The sequence below is a fragment of the Branchiostoma lanceolatum genome, chromosome 7, assembly GCF_035083965.1.
Source record: "Branchiostoma lanceolatum isolate klBraLanc5 chromosome 7, klBraLanc5.hap2, whole genome shotgun sequence".
Lineage (NCBI taxonomy): Eukaryota > Metazoa > Chordata > Leptocardii > Amphioxiformes > Branchiostomatidae > Branchiostoma > Branchiostoma lanceolatum.
The window spans coordinates 3,298,815-3,318,652 of NC_089728.1; the positions used below are offsets into that span (position 1 = coordinate 3,298,815).

General features: G+C 39.0%; 2 protein-coding genes and 1 long non-coding RNA gene across 3 annotated transcripts; 2 read left to right on the forward strand and 1 right to left on the reverse strand.

Annotated features, from left to right (window-relative positions):
* Positions 1–1,979: 1,979 nt before the first annotated feature.
* Positions 1,980–4,704, reverse strand: LOC136438581 (prefoldin subunit 4-like). Its single transcript, XM_066433446.1, has 4 exons — positions 4,634–4,704; positions 3,343–3,459; positions 2,776–2,846; positions 1,980–2,567 (listed from the first exon to the last, which is right to left on the reverse strand). The coding sequence occupies exons 1-4, from the start codon at positions 4,652–4,654 to the stop codon at positions 2,366–2,368; spliced, it is 411 nt and encodes a 136-aa protein (XP_066289543.1). The 5' UTR covers positions 4,655–4,704; the 3' UTR covers positions 1,980–2,365.
* LOC136438580 (protein disulfide-isomerase TMX3-like) lies at positions 4,669–15,033 on the forward strand. The gene is made up of 16 exons (XM_066433444.1): positions 4,669–4,750; positions 5,832–5,880; positions 5,995–6,034; positions 6,456–6,573; positions 7,677–7,722; positions 7,835–7,915; positions 8,798–8,903; positions 9,480–9,557; positions 9,854–9,920; positions 10,500–10,598; positions 11,579–11,645; positions 12,388–12,441; positions 13,216–13,272; positions 13,773–13,908; positions 14,182–14,250; positions 14,710–15,033. The coding sequence occupies exons 1-16, from the start codon at positions 4,696–4,698 to the stop codon at positions 14,911–14,913; spliced, it is 1,326 nt and encodes a 441-aa protein (XP_066289541.1). The 5' UTR covers positions 4,669–4,695; the 3' UTR covers positions 14,914–15,033.
* A 222-nt stretch (positions 15,034–15,255) lies between these two features.
* Positions 15,256–16,270, forward strand: LOC136438582 (uncharacterized). Its single transcript, XR_010756451.1, has 2 exons — positions 15,256–16,015; positions 16,227–16,270. It is a non-coding gene; the product is annotated as an uncharacterized lncRNA (long non-coding RNA).
* The last annotated feature ends 3,568 nt before the right edge of the window (positions 16,271–19,838 follow it).

A 19,838-nucleotide genomic window follows, 5' to 3' on the forward strand; every position in this document is an offset into this window, starting at 1 on the left:
GTTCCACTGGACCATGGATAAAATAATAAGGTGCACATACAATAGAACTTGCCAGAAAAACTCAGTTCATTATGTCATCAATGCTATATTGATTACACACATCATCTGACAAAAGACACAAAATTTCAGAAATCTATTTTCTGTCAAATCAAGGTTAAATTGTTAAAATCCAATTCCTCCTTGGTCAAACCAGGCCCATCCCTCCATCTTGGGACAGAAATTTGCTTCTTGAGATGTAAAAAATTTCTCCAAAGGGACACCTGTCCAAAACATGTGAACTTCATGACATGAAATGGATGAAAATGTATTTTCATAAGCTTAGAATGACAGATTTAACAACAAAAACCTGAATGGGAAACAAATTGAAAGCTGGAGACCTGAGTAAAACATTGCAATCCACTACAGTACTTGTTTTTCAACATCAAAGCTTTTTGATCATTGATTGAATCCATATTAATTTCAATAGTAAAGTAAAACAACATGCAAATAGAAAGCAGAAAGCCATAAAAATGAAAGAAATCTTAGAATTTTTTTTTTATACAGCACAAGTAATTTTTGATGTGTCTATACATTGACAGATGCCATTCCATAACAATCTGCATTTATCAATTTCTCAGAGGACACACAATTTCCAATAACAATACCTTTGCGCTTTCTTTTCCCTCTGGGGCTCACTTGTTGCTAGTGGCCTTGAAAAGGGCTCTACATGTGGTCTATAAGCATTTATTTTAATGTCTCCTGGGGGTCAACAAAAGTACTGCATAAGCATAGTCAATGTTTACGTGGTTGACCTTTTCTTGAACTCCATTGTTATCTGTTGATGGGGCCATCAGACTAGGAACAATGGCAGCCTAGGCTGTGCAGACCAAGGCTCCTTGTGCAGACCAAACAATATCTTGGGACAAAACAAAGAATTCTTACTGAGATAATGTACCACAGACATGTTCAAAATAAAAGGTGGTACAAACTTGCTAAAATCTAGCCTCCAAAGTAGGCTCTACCGGGCCTTTTTGGGGGGCTTGTAATACACTTTTTGCAGCCAGCCCGTAACCATCAGCCAGCCTGAAACCATTTTGCCTTAAGACATGCCAACTGTTGCACACACAGTTGGTACAGCAGACCTTTGCCTGGCTACCACCGAGTCAGCAGGGATGTAGCAGGTGTGCACTAGACTCAATTTGGAACAACAAACAGCAGAACCACGACTTCCAGTCCGCTGCTTCTTTCATCTGGCTCCCAGACTGATGTGCGTCTATTCACGCTAATGGCAGCCCAGCAAGAGAGACTTTATGTGGGCCGTATGGTGTGATGTAGTTGTCAGACAGACCTCCATCTGCCACGGACTTGGAATTACAAGTCAGTACACATCTGTAACAATCACTCTGCTATGGACCGATCTATGTACCCATTTGTAAGTAGGAAGTACTACTGCCTACTTACAAATGGGTACAAGTAACATAGATAGGTCCATAGCAGAGTGATTGTTACTGATGTGTACTCAGATTGATTCAATACGAACTGCTGTCCCTTGTACTGTCCCTTCTGTTTGTGACAGCAAAATAATATGTACTGTTTTAGATATTCTTAGTCTTATCAGGTATAATGTATTTTTGCAAGCAATTAAAATTTGGATTGTTGAAATCTTGGTGTACACATGGGAAATAGTGATTGCATAAGGGTACTTCCAGAAATGAAGTAAGAGCAATAAAATCAACCTCAAATTTAAAATTGCCTTCCCGAGTTATTTTTTGCTCTTGCTATGATTAATGTTGTTGAACATCTATTTGGTCATTACTACACAGAAGTAGTATCTATACAGCTGTCTGAGTCTAAGGAATATTATTGACACAACGCAAAGGTTGACAGGAAGGCTAGATATTTGAAGAAAAGAATCAGAAAATGCATACAGTTTGATGAACAGCTCTGTACATCTGTCATGTGTTCAAAATAATCAGTTCACAAAACTTGGGCGGAACAACTTCTGAATCAACAAAACACTTTAATCACAGCTGTCACCATTATCAGCTTTTCAAAGTCAGAAAATGGTGACTCAACATGCACAAGTCCAGACTTTTGAAGAAATCCAATGCCTGTGACTCTGCATCTGTACAAAAATGTGACTGACTGCAAGAACATAAAAATATTGACACACACATATGATGTCTGTGCATTTAGGACAAGTGGAACAGAACATGCAAATCAAGATCAGGCAATATGTACCTGTAACAACACAGCAACGGAGTCAACACAAGGTAACCTCACTTACAATTTGACAATTGTACAGTATACATTCTATTTTGTATATGATTATGACTAAAACACATTAATGTTAATGAGAACATTCACAGTAATAGAAGGGCATTTTCTACTCTTCATCCATTTCCAGGTTGATGTTGTTGCTGAACTTGGCATAAAGTTCAACTTTCAGTTTTCCTAGAACTCCCTTGATTTCGTCTGCTTGTGCATTCAAGTCCGCAATCTGCTGTTGAATCTGGGTCTTGCCTTCTTCTAGCTTCTCCTGCGTTGCTTCCAGCGACATGGATATAAACACCTCCCCTATCCGGTATGTGACTTGGTGTTAAGGGATATAGATGCACTGTGATTTCTAGTAACAACTTCTGTAATGTCATTACCTGCATAGTTCTGTCCTGGCATGGTAAGTTTTCCGGTGTGAGTAGATCATCACAGGCTTGTTTTACACAGCTTGTTCCAACTGAACTACTGTAGTAATTATGCGGAACAAATGAACAAACATGAAATTTATAAGAAGGATATGGGATTGGAGCAGACTCATCATCCACCATCAGGAGATCGTCGGAGGCATCCTCCAGGTTCTGAAGCTCTTTCTGTGTTTCAAAGGAAATAAAGCAAACAACTGTTAACAGATGTCACAATAGATGTAGATCCAACATATACATTATCTTTGTCAGGAGTCAGGGCACAGATAAAAAGTTGTTAGCCATTTTCTTTCCTCCTAGAACTCAATTTTAATTCAAATAGGCACCTTAACAATAAATCAAAAATAACATGAAAATCTGTTGCTCCTTTCTTCAGTTATTCTCCTTGGAAGATTCTGACAAATATGCCATTGCAGTTCCAGTGACACATACCAGGGGGCCAAAAATCGACCTTGACCATCCTCCTTCCAACACCTACCCACATACCAAATATCATTACAATCCATCTAGACATTCTTCAGTTATACGGACTTTAAGCATCCAGACGCACACACATACGCGCACACAAACACACAAGCAAGCACACACAAAACAATATCACCATAAAAAGTCTTTTTTCATGGAGATAAACATCCATGATTAAAAATGGAGTATGAATTTTCACCTGCTTTGCCTCAATTTCCTCTTTCAGCTCCACCAGTTTTGCATTCTTGTTGGCAAACGTGTTGATCTTCTGTTGGTCGTCAAACGTCACCTGAACGTCTGCTTCTCCCTGGCTGGGCTGTTGGAACAATATGAATGTGCATTTAAAAATCCATAATACCTTGAGGATACCTTGAGGATTCATTGGTGAAGTACGCCAGGCCTGTGTTGTCACCCTCTTCTCACTCAGGAAGGTACCTCTTCTTCTTCCAATGTAAATTCAGCCTTGTTTTAAAACAGTTTGCAGTTTTAGCTTCAACTACTAGTACATCATCGAGTTCCAATTGTAGACAACTCTGGTTCCAAAAGACTTCCTGCGTACTGAAGTTTTTGCTAGTGGCACTTTCAACTTGAAACAGTGCCTCTTGTTTTGTCCTTATTCCCAGACTGGAAGAAAAGCTTGGGATCTACTCTGAATAATAATCTTCCAGAATATTCTTGAGGGTTTGCATCATGCCTTTTTCGCTGATCCTTAGCGAGCTACTTGTGTACTTTGATTCACCATTAAGTGTTGCCGACCCACTCTAATTTAACACTAAGAGTTGTTGGTAAATTATTCATGACGCGCAATTAGTCGCTTTGATTCTACATTGCATGTCATTTATGATTTTCTATACAGAATCCGTCCTTAAGTGTTATTGACATTTGACATATCATTCGTATCACGAAAAGAATGCCATAGTGCCCAAAATTCACAATGGAACTGCAAAGTATTACAAATTGAGACACCAAAATCTAGTGATCACATGAAGTGCATGCATGCAGGAATGCGCGTTAATTGGAAGACGACCTTCCTACCTGGCCGAAAGGATCTACTCTACTCTACTCTACTCTACTCTACTCTACTCTACTCTACTCTACTCTACTCTACTCTACTCTTTATTAACCGTTATTATTATTAAGCATTTGACAACCTCCTAACTTTATCATTAAGCATTGCCAGTCCCCCGCCATGTAGAGCATTATTCTTGACTGAGCTATGATCAATGTTTCATATGAGGCCTCATAATTTTAATAGTAACACAAATGCTTTCTGTCCAACAAAACATGATCATGACATGAGGTGCCATGGCCTAGGCGCCCTCCCCCTTTCACAGAAATAACACCATGATTGTGGCCTCCATACGACTAGTTAACAACATTGAATTACACCTATAAATGAAGTGAATGCTCTTGTCTATTTGCATCTGCAGAAATCTGCTGAAAATGTCCAGAACGAACGCTAAATCCTGACAAATTCAACAGATACTTACTTTTATGCTGACGGTGGCCATCTTGGATTTGTCAGGGGATTTTCTAGATTACCCATCATCCCATGCGCACAACAAAGATGGCGGCGCCCATTAGGGAATTGGCGATATTTCTTCTCGGTAAGAAAATTGATATATTTTTGTTTTCTGACTATCTTTCAGGTTAATGATTTATCCTAGCATAAGATATGTTCCTGCTGGTATCACAGATACTGTATTTTGTGCGATCGTTGCCTCAGATCGGTTTTTACAGAGGTATGCCTTCCTCAGTATTTTTGCAAACAAATGATTTTATTGCCTTTCAAATAAATTTATAAAAGGTACTAAAGCATCAGATAAATCAGAAGAATTGCACATATCAGCCAAGTGGAGCTTTTGGAATGTACATAAATATTGAGACAGAAATCTGAAACTGTAGTTTAAGCAATATTTCAGGGAAAATAGATAGAAGAAACTAGAAATAGTATAACCTCCTTTGATACATCAAATCATAGATAGAATTGGGTGACCAATTGCAAAATAGGAAAATATCACAAAATAACATAAAGTCTTTTTTTAATGTACATTCTAGACTTGGTGGTGCACAGGCTTTTCATTTGACGACATCGCACTGCGCCATGTTGGATAATTTGCAGTGACTGTGTACATCTGCAAAGGACATGAAAATACTGTTCAATCCAATTATCCGCTAACATGGTCCCCGTGGAATTAAAATGATACTAGTAATTGCCATGATGTCAATGAAAAGCCTGAATAGCTTGGTAGTTTGAAGATAGGGGCAAGGTTAGATCAAAGCCTAAGACAAGCAAACCTTCTCATTAAATCTGAGCTATATCTTTACTAAAAAAACTGTACTGTAAAAGTAGCCTGAATCGGGCTAATACTGTTATAGCAGCCACCCGACACCGGTCAGGGGCCATAAAAGCCCCAAACAGCGGGAGTTTGGGTTATACAGACTATAGTATCAGCTATAACATATATCTTGTAACATGATGAAGTTTTGCATGACTATAAATTAATTTTTTCGGGGATTTAATTTTGCAGAAGGAAATGAGGTTTTAAGTTCACAGTGGAAGAAATACTGTAGCACAAATGCACACTTTGGCGGTGTTGTTGATTTTTGAGAGGCACAGCGAAAATAAAACCACTGCATATATTTCAAGATTTACTGTATGTCTTATCTGTTGTCCCTTCCTTGCAGGACTGTCCATCCAGTGTGCACTCAGTCATGTCATTGAGCTGAATAATAAGTGAGTAGATCATTTAATTATACTTTCCAGGTATGTCTTACTCTTATCATTTTCATTAGCTTTATACTGATAATTGTCTCAAATGTTTTTTAACTTGTTTATTTTTCTTAACAGCTTCCTGGAAGACAGACATAAAGGATCTTGGCTTGTGGAAGTAAGTAATGAAATCAATCATCAGATATTTGTATCCTAATGTTGTAATGATACTAATCAGTACTTCACTCATGCTAGACTTTTATGATGCCCAGTATGGTCAACTCCAGTCTTACTCTCGTGCAAGCTTTAAAATAGGTGAAGTACTGTCACAGATCTGCAAGAGATCCTCTTGCTTTATTTCTGATAGGAGATTATAATGTACACTTTTGTATAGCAGAAAGTATGAATATACATGTATTATATTCAGAAGTACAACATAATCACCACATTACGCCAAAAATAGTTACTCAAGCAACTGGATACAAATTTGAAATTTCAAAATTGCATCCAGTTGCTTGAGTAACTATTTCTGGCGTATCTTACTACCTGGATGTCTAACCTTCATCAACATAATCACTACATTATTTATTCCTTGCCAGTTCTATGCCCCATGGTGCGGCCACTGTAAGAAGCTGGAGCCGGTGTGGCACCATGTGGGACGGTCGCTGCAGGGGTCCCCCATCAAGGTGGCACGGGTAGACGCCACCAGATACACAGGTAGGGCAGCTTATTACTAGCCTGAGTGCCAGCCTTTTTTAGCTTCCGTCCGCTACCTTAGCTCCGCTGCGCTACCCAGGCTCCGCTGCCAGCCAGGAGCGGAGCTTGGGTAGCGTACGGAAGCTAAAAAGGCTGGCACTCAGGCTAGCTTATTACCTCACTGAAAACAGAGGTATTGTTTTCATATTGGAGGTTTCTTTTACACAACCAGTAATGTCTCTCACCTGCTTACGTTTTAATGTCTATCAGACACCTTTCTCAGAGCTTGTGTGCTGGTGTGCTGCTTGTCTCTGCTATAAGTAGCCAAAGTGGGGTTGTGTGGCCTAACGGCAGCGTTTTCGGCCCAGAACCCAAGGGTCCCGGGTTTGAATCCCCTGACGCCACCGATCTTGTGCCCTTGGAAAAAAGGCACTTTACACGACTTTCCTCACTCCAGCCAAGTGTAAAAAACGGCTATATTATATGTGTGTGGGTCACGACATCAGCAATAGCTGCCTGTGTCCCACGTGTATTGCACTGTTGCAATTCCAATAAAGTAGCCAAAGAAGGTGGCGCTCCAGTCCAAAGCTCTGAGGAAGGTGTCTGATAGACATCGAAACATAAGCAGGTGAGAGACCTTTCTGATTGTGTAAAAGAAAACTACCGTACAATATATTATGTTCTACTAACCTGATGAAATTACTTTCAGGTATTGTTTTCAGTTTGTGTCTTTGTTTGTCTTGTGATGTGATTGCAGCAATGATATGAATTATGCAGAGTGGGAGAATGTCAGGCAGAAGTGGTGTACAAGGATACTTGGAGAATTGGAAGTCTGGTTTGGCTCTGGTCCAATGTTGCAGGCAGGAAGTGATTACTTGTCAGTGGAGCATGGATTTATTAGCCTGGAATCCAAACCTATTATAGCTCCTGAGTCTCTCCCCGCAAAGACTCGGGAGCTATAATATGTTTGGATTCCAGGCTATGGATTGATGACTCATGGCTACTCCCAAACAGTTGTTTCAGGTAGTTCGGAGTAGTCTCTACCAAACTAGGTAATTTTGATAAAAGCCATTCATATTCCTTTAGATCCAGCTCACCCCTGTATCTTTTTCTCTCCTCTGCAGCTATTGGCAATGAATTCACAATCAGGGGATACCCCACCATCAAGTTGTAAGTGCTATGAAACCATTGTTCACTTAAAATGTTCCATCATGAATCTTTTTTTCTGTATCTATGGAATTTTTAGTCTGTTTTCCTGACACGTTATCATTTCTGACCACAGTTTCAAAGGGGACCAGATTTTCACCCACAATGGAGGAAGGTCCCTGGAAGACATTGTGCAGTTTGCTCAGAGAGCACAAGGGTAAGTTAGCTGGAGTCAACCACTCAATGTTTTGTTATTTTTCTGTGCAAAGAGATTTGTGCTAAAAAAATTTTTGTAGAGATATGCCCAAGGAGGGACAATCTTTAAATTTTTACCTCGTTGGGCAACAAGATTTTGAAGCAACTATGTGTAAAGATGTTGCAATATTAGCAGCTGAAGTTCATCTCATACATCATACTGAAATATCTTTGAAGTCACCTTTGTTTCTTTTAAGCTAACATCAAAGTTAAAGTCCTTTCCGCACCAGATCTCTGTTTCAATGGGCCTTAGGCGACACTACTTTGTCACTACAGCAGGAGGGCTAGTCCACTGATAGTGTTGTATGCTCAACTGCCATACTCTTTTCAAAACGCTGACTGCTAAGCAGAGGAAGCAATAGGTACCATATTTAAAGTACTTGGTATGGCTTGGCCTGTCATCAAACACACAACCTATCGAATGCAAGGCAAACGTTCTACTCGCTCGGCAATTGCACTGGTTAAGCTACCATTAATCAAAACCTAATTAAAAATTGATAATTTTGCTATAAATATAATTTATTACAATACTTTCGTTGGCGCCAACGGCAGTTTGTAGCTTTTATCATTATCCGTCAAACAAAAAAAAGTTTTGTGTTGTTGGGAATTTCCAAAGTTCTGTAGTTTTTCTTCGAAAAAATTTATAAGGGCAATAAAACATGATGACGTCATCCATATGGCTTCAAAAATTATATTTGGAAACCTTAACATGTACTTTGCTACCAATATTCAGTACAAACCCATTTTTCTCTCACTTCTTTACTGGTAAAATAGTGCAAAGTCAATTTCACTAGATTAGCCGCCCCACAAACCTTAAGACAAAGAGTTGTTGTTGTTGTTATAGTCCTGCAGTGAGAGAGCTGAGAAGTGTGACCCAGCTGAACGATCTACGCATCAAACACACCGTCTTCTTCCTGTATGTGGGAGACGATAATGACTCTGAACTAAAAGTGAGTAGCAACGGGTTGATCATCTGCTCAGTAGAAGAGATCTTTTGATTGTAGCTTTTTCATCAATTGTAATTCTATCTAAGAAAAAGCATATTTGTATCAATGTCACAGTAAATGTATGATGATGGAGATCAGTAAATTCTGTATCAAATTATAAGAATACACGTGTATTTTCATCTTGATGTTACTGTATGATGCCTCTGGCTCAGATCTCTAGGGAATAAAACTTACATCACTGGAGTACTGTACTGTATCTGATTATAGTTATGTCATTAAACTTACTTTAATCTCAACAAAATCCTTTGTCATCATCAAATCGGGCGGCTTGCCCGGGCTAAGGTTGCTCCAGGCGTCACGGTCCGCCATAAGACGGTCTATTTCTTCAGACCTCACCCCTACATCCCCAGAAAGTTGGTCTATGTAGGTCCGTCGGGGTCACCCGACACAGGAGTGCCCATGAGTTGGTGTCCAGAGCAGGAGTTCGCTTACAAGCTCTTCCTTTGTCATAATATCTGTAATAAACCATGTACATGTTGTTTTTCCTACCAATGATATGTCTCACATGCTTTGTTACAGACAGCATACAGTGCAATAGCAGAAGACTATGTGTTGAAGGGATACTTCTACCAGGCCCCGCCCACCATTCTACCTCATGTGAGTGACAGACCATCATGTTCTGATGTCCATTGTCGTTGATTAAATCAGGGCCAGATAGGAAAAACAAAGTGTAGCATTAGGAGCAAGAATCATGTGCTTACTGCAACTGTCAAAGATATCTTAGTTGTATATTCTATTTTTTCTTGATTATCCAAAGGAACACTACCCATCTTGATTTGTCCTGTACGTGCATTTTGTAACAGGTTATACTTATAGATCTATGCTTTAACGGAGTCTGCAAGATATCCACTCGCAAATATTCTGTCAATAATATAGCTTTTTTGTATTTCCAGGATATCAAAGTAGACACATTACCAACAGTTCTGGTTTTGAAAGACAGAAAATACTTCAAATATGGAGGTAAGTACATTTTTTACACTTCTAATTTTTTTTACATATCTTTTTACATTACTTATTGAGTAATCTACATTTTGACTTGTCCTAAAAATGTATGCAGGATAACATGCAATAGTTTATCCAAAGCTGCTTTCACTGACACTAAGCTCTTTACTTGTAATTATCCATAATTCTGTGATACAGTAGAGACCCATACTGGCTTTATGCTTTTGAAATATAATTTATCTCAATGGACTTGAACAGCAAATTTAAGTACATAATGACATGTGACATTCCCTGCATGGTATACATTGGGAAATATATCAAAGAATGTCTAGACGTAAGAAACTCCTCCTATGATTGTAAAATCCCATTGTCATCCCATACTACTACACCATATTGCATAAGATAGACTACTATGCCATATTGCATAAGATAGACTACTACATAATATTGTATTAGATAGATTGGTTAGCCTGGTAGAATGTTATCTATGTACCAGTGAATGCCATACTTTGTACCTTGTACAATTGTTGTGCAATAAAGTTATTATAATTTGTCACAACGCCTGATGATAACGATGAAACATACAACCATGTCCAGGTGGTGACAAGGCCTCCCTCAAGGACTGGATCGAGCTGGAGAGGTTCCCAGCATTCCCCAGGATAACTCCTGACAACATCAACGAACTAGCAGGTTCAGGTACAAACAGTACACAAACATATATAAAAATCAAAATAAACAATAAACAAAATATGATGAACTGGTCTAGATATGATGATGATGATCCACTGTATTCTGCAGCTCAGGTAGTTGTAGATATACTGGAGATAATACGTTGTCTCTTGCAGTTTATGACTATGGGAGAAATTCATCTTGTTGTAAAGTAGACTGAATTGAAGCTGTTTCACATTCTCTACGATTTCCATCCTCCTAGGCAGGCTATACTGGGAATTATATTCATCTTCTGAACTGTGATTGGTTAAGCCACCTAGGGCACTTTGCACCTGGCCTGTAAAAGTCCCTCTGTACGTGTGCTCATTCGAGCTCTGACCATTGAGATTACCACACGCAAGGCAAAACTAGTTGGGTTGTGGGCTTGAATAAAGTTCTATACGGGAATGATGCGGCTACGGCATCTTTTCTGAAGATGTGGCGTGTGAGTGTACCGTTGACTTGAGATTGTCCACTACTACTTGCCTGTATTCATCTTGTTTCTTGTAAAGTAGAGTAAGACCTTCTGGATTGATGCTGTTTCACATTCTCTACAATTTCCATCCTCCTACGCAAGGCTATCCGAATAACTGAATAAAAGTGCTTCAAGTCGTCAAACTAGTTTTGTAACTTTGGCCAGAGCCACAGCATTGTACTATTTTACACAGCTAATGTTTCAATGTATACAGAGGTTGCTCACCCTTAGGCCACACCATTTTAATTTCTTGGTTAACGGTATTTTAAAAAATATACTAGATGGGAAAATCAACAGGAAAACAGAATCTCAGAGGAAAGTTTGTACTTTGGTGCACACAGTTTCAGGGAGTGAACAGGGTCAGGTGCAAGTTTTCACCCCAGCCTTCTGTTTTCATGACTTTTTTTTGCTAAAATTTAAAAAAAATCTGTTAACCAAGAAATTAAATTGGTGTGGCCTTAGTAACTGTTCTTACATACCTATTTGTCCCCAGGCAGAAGGATAGCTGTGGCAGTGATAGAGGACAGTTCAGTCCCAACAGATGTGACAGAAGACACAAGGTCAGCAGTATTTTCATTGTTATGACAAAAATGGTTCAGATCTTAGACCATACATTGTGGCAGTTATGGCAATATCTTTGCTAGGATATCGGCTGAAAAAAACATATGTCTGTGTTTTTTTAATTTTGGCACAGTCTTGGGCTTTTCCCCATTTCTCTAACATGTTGGTCTTATGTTTGCTAAATGAAAAACTGGATGATACTACAAATATGTACATAGAATGATAACAGTTTCCGCACAAATTCAGAATTGAAGTATGAAAGTGATAGAAAGCATGCTATTATGAGAGGTCAAGAAGTACGGACACTAGTAAGGACACGACTGCTCGTGTTGAAATCTCTCAAAACAACTGTTTTATTCAAATGGTAGAACGGGATCGGCCGTTCTCTGTTCAAACGGCTGGTCCTGTTCGATATAACGACTTTGCTCGTTACATGGAACAACGCTCGACACACAACGACTTTGCTCGTTACACTATCTCTTGTTAACCTTCAGCACACTGAACTGTACATGTATTGGTTATGGGGTTAGGCAGCAGGGAGAAGGTTAGGCTTGAGTTGGACGGAAGGCATTTCAGTACCAAGGACTGCTTCTGTTATTTCAATTTTCTCAAATCTCCTGATTCATTAAGAAATAAAACCCTCTGTTTTGAGTGCAAGAAGCCCCCCAAACCAATTTAAGTAGAGGTTGTATTAGATTTGTTGGTGACTTAAATTGACCAAAGCTGCCCCTGTTGTTGTAGAGTTAGGGAGATGCTGCAAGAACTGGCCAAGGGGAGAGACCCAGAGTTTCACAGGTAGGTCTACTTACTATAGCAGTTTAGGTAGCAAACTAGTTGGACATGGCTTAACAGTTTAGTTAAAAGTTAAAATCCTCCCACACCATTATTGATGTATAGGGCGGTGCCCATCTCCGTTTCATAGCCCTGGGCCACACTGTGGTGCAATCACTGTTTCAATACTGTTTCATAAGTATGTACCATTTTTATTAAGTCTTTGGTATGACTCAATGCGCCTCTTGTCCAGAGGTGTCCTACCTGGGGCTTGAACCCCAGTCCTTCTGGTCCAAGTAATTTGAACCAGATGTGGTGAGAGACAGAAGCGCAGACCACTACACCACAGGGACACCCCGGCTTAACAGTTTAACCTACACAAATTCTACCATTCCCTGTCACGCGGCAGATAAATCAACCGGCTGAAGAGTCTGTGACCTCTAAATGACATTGTCAGCTGTGATGCAGTCTCCTCTCTGTAATCACGTGAACTTTAGAGATTAGCCGTTGTTAAAGATTTACAGGTCCCTGAGCACCGGCCAATGTGCTGGGGCAGATTTTCAGGTGAAAAATACTCTCGAGTTTCTGGCAGCTTTTAGATTCAATGACCTAGCAATCAACAAATACAGACTGTGTGACAGGGGCTAAGGAAGTTTTTGGTACTTTACTTATTCATTCATCTATGCTTGAAATATTGATAACTTATTTAGGTGATATAGTATACATATAGTGGTATGATAGATTTACAGATGATGATGAAATATTCCTTGGTAAAAATTTTATCTTATGTTCTTGCAGTGCCTTCCTGTACTGCTGGATGGATGGAACAGAACTCATCAACCAGATCACCATGAGGTATGGGGTCATGCAAGGGTTTGAATCAGTTTGGAGTTGATAGAAATATCATTGGACTGTTACTTGAGTATCCCCCATGCATAGCCATTTGGGAATTATATATGCTGTCCAACATGGAAAACTTTGTCATCTGCCATTTCCTCTTTTGATATAAATATATGCATACAAACAATATGTGTAATCATAGTTTATAGTAGCTAGAAGTTGCCTGCTTTCTCCTACACAGGGGCTTGCCTGCAGCATATACCTTGGAAAGGCCTGCTAAACATGGCTAAGGTTTCCACTTTTCTGAGCATGGCCTCTAACCAGCTGTCAGAGAATTGCCTAAATGTTTTCTTTAGGTATGGCTGATTCTCTGATTGGCTTACAGCTGGTAAGAGGCCATGCCGACAAAAGTAGAAACCTCAGACAGGTTTATTAGAGCCTCCCAAGGTATATTGTATAGGCTGCAGGCAGGAGAATAGTTTTATTGATCATTTATTTATTGTTCCCTCGTCCAGTTTTGTCAACACCCCAGCCATTGTTGTCTTGGAGCCTTCCACCGAGTCCTACTACCTACCAGACACCCCCACTGCGGGAATGGCACGGCCACAACTCAAAGGGTTCCTAAGAAAAGTCATCAGTGGCGATGCACCTGTGAGTCTTTTGCTTTAGTCATAACAAGTCTGTCTGTCTTTGAATGTTGTTGAGCTGACTAGAACATCACTTTCAACACTCATATGTCTATGACGTTAACATATAAACATAGTTACAGTACATCATGTAACTTACATTTTGAAATTGCTATTGAAACAACAAGCTGCATTATCCTACTGAAAAGTGTGTTTTAGTGTGTTTTAAATTCACACGGAGAAAATTTCCTCACCCTGTGTTCAGTCTGCTCATTTTAGTACCTTTCTTGTCCTCCAGGCACACGGTGGGAACAGCTTCTTACAGAGATTAAAACGAGTCTTGTATGACTTCATCACAGGAGTCACGGTAGGTCATGTGCACTTTATCTGTTATCATTATATGTTTGTCTGTCTGTCTTGCTGTGCGTCTACAGTTATGTGAATATTCCAGAGTGGCAGCATGTAATATGGAAATGGTAGAGTATGATACTTGGAGAATTGGAAGTAGGTCCAATGTTGTTGTTGTTCAGAGCCACTCATGGCTAAACCCACACAGTAATGTCAGGTTGTTAGGGGTACCCACTTAGAACTTGTCACAATGATATCCAGCCACTTGTATCAGGCTCTTATAATTTCATACTGATACAGGCCAATGGATGATGATGATGATAATAATTTCATATGGCATTGTAGTAAAGAGTTGTGTTTAGGCTTGGTTTAATGAACTATTCTGAACATGTCAGCATAAGAACAATTGTAATCAGACTTTTGCAAGCTTCACAATACAGAGCCTTTGAACAGGACTTTTCCTATCCCTGTCCAACAGTCGCTGTTCCGAGCACAGCCGTTCATAGCGAGCCTCCTGATTGGACTTCCCACCTTCGTGGTGACGTTCCTGTGCTACTCCCTCTGTACCGCCGAGGTTGTGGATGACATGGAGGATGAAGACGACTTGTCGGAGGATGAGAAGGAGGATGAGGATAGGGTCGAGAGGTATGAAGAGGTGTCGGGGCACATGAAAAAAGAGTGACTTAAAACTGGGACCATTTTAATATCTTCAAGTTGTCATTTTCCCCTTCTTCTTATAGCAGTTAGAATATTGTGTAGTCCATCTTTAGAGCTAAAAGGGAAATACGTGTATCTAAGAGAAGTTGTTTTTTTGTACATTTTCTGTTGTTCCGTAATTCCAAAGCTGCTTTGTTCTATAAACATGGTACTTAGTAATAAGGATTGAAAAGTCTGCATGACATTGATGAATATCGAATGGAATAATTGGATCTAAGATGGTCTTAATGAATGTAACATTACATGTCTGTCAGTAAAATTAGTGCTGGTATTTGTTAGTTATTTATAACCCAGGGTATTCTGTTTTTTTTACAGAGGGGGGAGATAGCAATCATGATAATGTGAGAAAAATTTGTACTTGCTAGTGGCCAAAATAAGGATGGCCTGTTAGATATCTCCATGTAGATTCAGTGTTTTGTATTGTTCAGATTAAAGATGATTACTAGGACAAGTGCAACAGATACATGACTGGCATGGATGATGTTTGTCAGAGTAAGATTAAGTGTAATTGACTGTTGATGAATGTTAGACATCCAGGTAATAAGATACGCCAAAAATAGTTACTCAAGCAACTGGATAAAATTTTGAAACAGTCAGACGTTTAAGACAGCATCCGCTATGTTTCATCAGTGACTAAAGAAGACGAACAACATTAGCTCCTAAAACAACAGGAGCTAATTGATTCATTAGCATACAACCTTGTCTTAACTTACTATTCTATTGAACCATCTGAAATTGTCTTTACTTCATTAACATATCTATTCAGAGTTTTGGTATAAAACCTAGTTCTACCAGATCTGTCCTTAGTCACTGACGAAAGATAGCGGATGCTGTCTGAAACGTCTGTTTCAAAATTTTATCCAGTTGCTTGAGTAACTATTTTTGGCGTATGTGATTGACTGTGTAGGACTAGAATCCACCACTGCACATCTCTAATAATCATGTTTAAATTTTCAGCACTGATCACAATAGACTGATACCAATAGACTGACACCACATGCATTTACAGTATTTTTAAGGGCTCTTTGGGAAACAGTAAATAGACATGTGTGATACTTTATTGTTAGGCCACACCAATTTAATTTCTTGGTTAACAGAATTTTTTAAAAACTGCTAGATTGGAAAATTAACATGACAACAGAATCTCAGAGGAAAGTTTTAGTGTACACAGTTTCAAAGAGGGAACAGGGTCAGGTGCAAGTTTTCACCCCTGCTTTCTGTTTTAATGATGTGAAAAAAAAATCTGTTAACCAAGAAATTAAATTGGTGTGGCTTTAGCTTTAGGAAAGTAATAACAAAGGCAGAAGTTGGCTGTTTGGTAATTTTTTTAGTCTGAGATTTTGGGACTGTCCCGCACAGACAATAATAACAATATAACATATGACTACTCTAGTCTTAGCTACTGACACTAAGTTCTAACTTATTGGGTTCGGCTTCTTTTGTTGCACCAATAGCTACAGAATGTAACCCAACATTGATGACATTTTTATCTAATTTGTACAATACATAGATGTATGTAAATACATATCATAGAATGATAAAAATCTTTCCAAGAGTGTACAATCAATTAGTTTTTGCCTGTAAGGATGATTCACCAAGAATAGACATGTTTTAGGTATCAGGAAATGATCCAAGTGTCCAAGTTGTTGCAGCCCATCCAGAGGCATGGAAGGATAGTTAGGAAGCTGACATCAGTTACTTAATGAATTGAATCTCATGAAATGTGTACTTTACAATTGTAAATGCTGGTTTTACCCTTCTCTTTGGCACAATTGAAAATGTAACTGTAATATGAATACGTGCTGGGACTAGTCTGTACATTTGGCACATTTGAAAATGTAACTGTAATATGAATACGTGCCGGGAGTAGTCTGTACAATGTACTACACTATTCTTCACAACACAAGTTGTGTTCATGTGCTTGGACTCGTTTGTATGTTTTTCAAGATGTCTGTTTTAGGAAGTACCATGTACTGCAGTATTCTTGTGTGATACAGAAGTGACCTATCATTTGGATTGTGTTTACTCTGCACGATCTTTTGTCATAGGTGCTACAATTTTATTAAATCTCAGTATTTTCCTTTCAGTCTGTGAAAAAGCAGAAAATACTGACTTGGTCTTGGTTCATCTGTTCAAGTATAAAAGGATTTTGAAACTATCGATTCTCCAAAATTACAAAGCTTTGTACAGCAAGACTAAAATGTTACTGACCGTCTGCGAAGAATATGAGGTTATTCAATTCGTGTAACAAAAGTCTTAAATATCGAAGTCTCAAGAATGATTCTATAGTAGGAATAACATACACATAATGACAAGAAACAACAGTGTAGGTCTGTTGCCATATTTATTAGACATTGTATTATGATATTTTGAGAGAGAAGGTGGGTAATGGTTCTTAACCTTCTCCCTGCTGCCTAACTCTGTAACCAATAGGATATCGGGTGCCAAACGGCTACTTCAGTGTGCTAAAGGTTAATACTCCAGAGATTGTATCTGCAACACATGTACATCATTTGGGCTACAAGGATCCAAAGTACTTCTCAGTGAAGGATAACCTTGTAAGTTCATCTTTACTTGATAAATATACACTCATATCTTCAACAGACATTGGATTGCAATTATAATAAATAGCAATAATAAATTGCAACGTTTGTGAGAAAATTGTACATCAGTACATTTTGTATTTCAATTAATTGGTGATTGAAAATATTACTGGAATAGCCTACAGTTACAATACATGTTGTACAAGTTAAACTTTGTAACAGAACAGTTATTTCTTTTCGTTTTCAGCTATAAGCCTGAAGAGATAGGGTAAATGGTGTTAATGTAAATGATAAAATTAAAAGATTGTTGCCTTTTCCATTATAGGAAACTCATAAAAATAGCAGCATCTTAAAAGGAAAGGCTTACAATAAGAGGCAATAAACAGTACCGTTATTAATGGATTGCAACTTCCTGTGGAAATTGATCAGTTACAACAACTCCAAAAATGTTTCATACACAGTACTATTGTAGCCTCTACCAGGCCCCGTGGATCGCTGGGAAACTAGTAGAAATTGGCCAAATAGAGTGAATTGTATGCTAAGGGCTACGGAGAGAGGGTCCAATATGCAATCCTAGGGCCTGCGAATGATACCCTCCATGGCCAAACTCCCCTGGCAAATATTTTCCCTATAGCGGGTACGGTTAGTCTGGTAGAGACTAGTACTATAGTAACAATGCCAATTGGTGTATGGCAATGCCCATTTAGATCGCTAAGGCTTATTCCAGCACTGCTGTGATTGTCTAATAATGCTTATCGGGATATTTGTAATCTCCAAGTAGATTCATCGGTGGCAAGGCAGTATCAAAAGGGCCAACAAGTAAAGAAAGTAGTGCTGCATACCGTACACAGTACCGTAGAAATTGATTAGGTACAGGTCCAAAATACCGGATCATGAAGTATCTGTACTGTACCGATATAAATTTACACCAAGTATGTGCTTATTTTGTGACTGATCTCCAAACCTCATGGCCTCATGCAACACCAAACGTGACCAAAATGACACATTGGAACAGCGTAACTAATATGCAACAGATCATTCAGGCAGGCCGAGAGTTTTGATATATCGATAGCAAGGCCAAGGGAGTTTGGCAGTAGGAAACCTAGTTATGTTGACTTCTTTGAATAAAGATACTGACAAGTTGTAAACAGTTTAATTATGTTTCTGTCATTATTGAAGAAGTTCAGTAAAACACATGTTAATTTTTCAAATTGTTCAGGTACAGGTGTGTACCTGTACCTGATATTACGGTTAGGTACGCAGCACTGCTAGTAATACAAAGCCACTGGAGGCCATGGATACTTGTTGGCCCTTTTACTGCCTTGCCACCGATAGATCTGCTGGGAGATTAGATATTTCAGGCCATCGTCAACTCTTCATCGTTAAAACCAGTATAAAAGTAGCTTATTTTCATCTCACAAGAGAGTTATATTTACTCATCTGTTCATTGAATTCATTGAAATTCCATTCCTGTGAGAGAATTCTGGCAAAATCTCTATTATCTAAAATCTGATCTGTTGCAAGTTTTAAATGCATATCAACTATCTGTTATGTCTTACATTTGTAAAACTCTGTGGGCAAAGGCTGTAGCAAAGTGAAAATTACAGTAATACAATCCTAATTTTCATATCAACTAGGTAACGTTGGGTAACCTAAATTCGGGATTTTTCCGATAATGGTTGACTGAAATCAATCTAGCAGAACAATAAACCATCCTTTTTTTCTATTATTCTGTCAGTATCATGTACTATCTTTGCACTAATCATATATATGGTAGATTTTGTCTCTAGTCGTGCTGACACCATAATATTTCAACTTGAAACTACCGTCCGCCGCACGCACAATTATGGTGCTGTCGGACAGGGGGGCACATTAATTCGGGAGAGAAGATTCGTCTTGAATATCTTACCGCTAATCACATTTTATACAGCAGCTATTCGTTCCATCCTTGGCTTGAGGAGAGTGCTATGGATATAGACGTGTCCAAGTAAAAAAAAATACACGAAAAAACGGCCGTACCGCACACATCAGGCCAGTTCGGGAACAAGCCGTGTGTTGAGTCGGTAGAACTTCACTCAAAGTCGGCCCATCGTCATCATCGGGCAACGTGTAACGTTACATTATTCATGGGAAGTTAGCTGGATGCCGTAGCAATGGTAATACTACTATGTCCATGTGTTCCTTGTTGTGTTAGGAGCAAACTTTGAGGAAAATATCTTCCTCAGTCCACTATCACACGCAGCATTTAGACAAAAAGTGTTCCTCACAAACCTTTGTCGTCTGCTTGACAACAGGATTCTGGTTAACAATATGGCGGCGGGAAAATACACGTGCCGTAGGTTGTAGC

Coding starts and splice junctions, on each gene's coding strand:
- LOC136438581 (XM_066433446.1), bottom strand. CDS start 4,654: ATGGCCACCGTCAGCATAAAA. Junction 2,847..3,342: donor AGGAAATTGAGGCAAAGCAG/GTGAAAATTCAT, acceptor TTTGAAACACAG/AAAGAGCTTCAGAACCTGGA. Junction 2,568..2,775: donor GATGAGTCTGCTCCAATCCC/ATATCCTTCTTA, acceptor ACACCAAGTCAC/ATACCGGATAGGGGAGGTGT.
- LOC136438580 (XM_066433444.1), top strand. CDS start 4,696: ATGCGCACAACAAAGATGGCGGCGCCCATTAGGGAATTGGCGATATTT. Junction 4,751..5,831: donor ATTGGCGATATTTCTTCTCG/GTAAGAAAATTG, acceptor CCTTCCTTGCAG/GACTGTCCATCCAGTGTGCA. Junction 7,916..8,797: donor TTTGCTCAGAGAGCACAAGG/GTAAGTTAGCTG, acceptor TTGTTGTTATAG/TCCTGCAGTGAGAGAGCTGA.